Source organism: Cryptosporidium hominis (assembly GCF_000006425.1).
Source record: "Cryptosporidium hominis TU502 chromosome 8 CHRO018151, whole genome shotgun sequence".
In the NCBI taxonomy this organism is placed as follows: domain Eukaryota; phylum Apicomplexa; class Conoidasida; order Eucoccidiorida; family Cryptosporidiidae; genus Cryptosporidium; species Cryptosporidium hominis.
This window is the reverse complement of record NW_666181.1, coordinates 1-736: the sequence shown is the minus strand read 5'-3', so window position 1 is coordinate 736 and position 736 is coordinate 1. Positions and strand designations below refer to the sequence as shown.

The following is a 736-nucleotide window of genomic DNA, read 5'->3' as shown; positions in this document are numbered from 1 at the left end:
TATTTTCGTACGAGTGTTCATAATATTTGAATTAATTTCGAGCTGATAATATTAGCTAATTAAGCTTCTTAAAGGAAGATTATTACTAGTTACAGAACTCAAAAGAAAGCAGTATATAAGTATATATCATCTGCTGATTCAACTATATTAGAATAAACTTAATCGTTAATATATTTAAAGCAAAGAAAAATGTCATACGCAGAAACTTTAAAGAATCAAAGTGAATCACTTTTATCTTCAGCCCAACAAGGAATTGATAAAGCACGTGAATATGCAGACTATGAAAAAGCTTCAGGTTTCTTGTTTCCACATCCATTAGGAAAAGTTGGACCTCTTCCATTAAGAAGAGTGGTGACAATCCTTTCATCAATTACTTTGGCTTTTTCAATCTTTCAAATTTTCACTGCAATGAGTTTTCCAGGACTCATTGTAGCAATTGCAAGATTTGGAGTTGGAGTTATTGGTCTTATTGCAGCTTATCAAAAACAAGAATCAACTTCCAAGATGTACGCATATGCTCAAGCACTATTACTTACTATCAGTTCATTATTGCTTGTTTCAGCAATATTCTTTGCAATTATCAGACTTGGATTCTCAGTATTTTCATTTGTAGTTTTGATTATTTCCATTATTACTGTTGGATTTGATTACTTTGCTGCTTGGGATGCAAGCTCTTATTATGATGCTTGAGTATTTTATAGTCTCACAAAAAATAGGTGTTTTGTACCCCAAGTTT

General features: G+C 31.5%; 1 protein-coding gene across 1 annotated transcript; it reads left to right on the top strand.

The window, feature by feature from the left end:
• The first annotated feature begins 189 nt into the window (after nucleotides 1–189).
• Chro.80503 (hypothetical protein) lies at nucleotides 190–690 on the top strand. Its single annotated transcript, XM_659744.1, has 1 exon — nucleotides 190–690. The coding sequence occupies one exon, from the start codon at nucleotides 190–192 to the stop codon at nucleotides 688–690; it is 501 nt and encodes a 166-aa protein (XP_664836.1).
• Nucleotides 691–736: the final 46 nt, after the last annotated feature.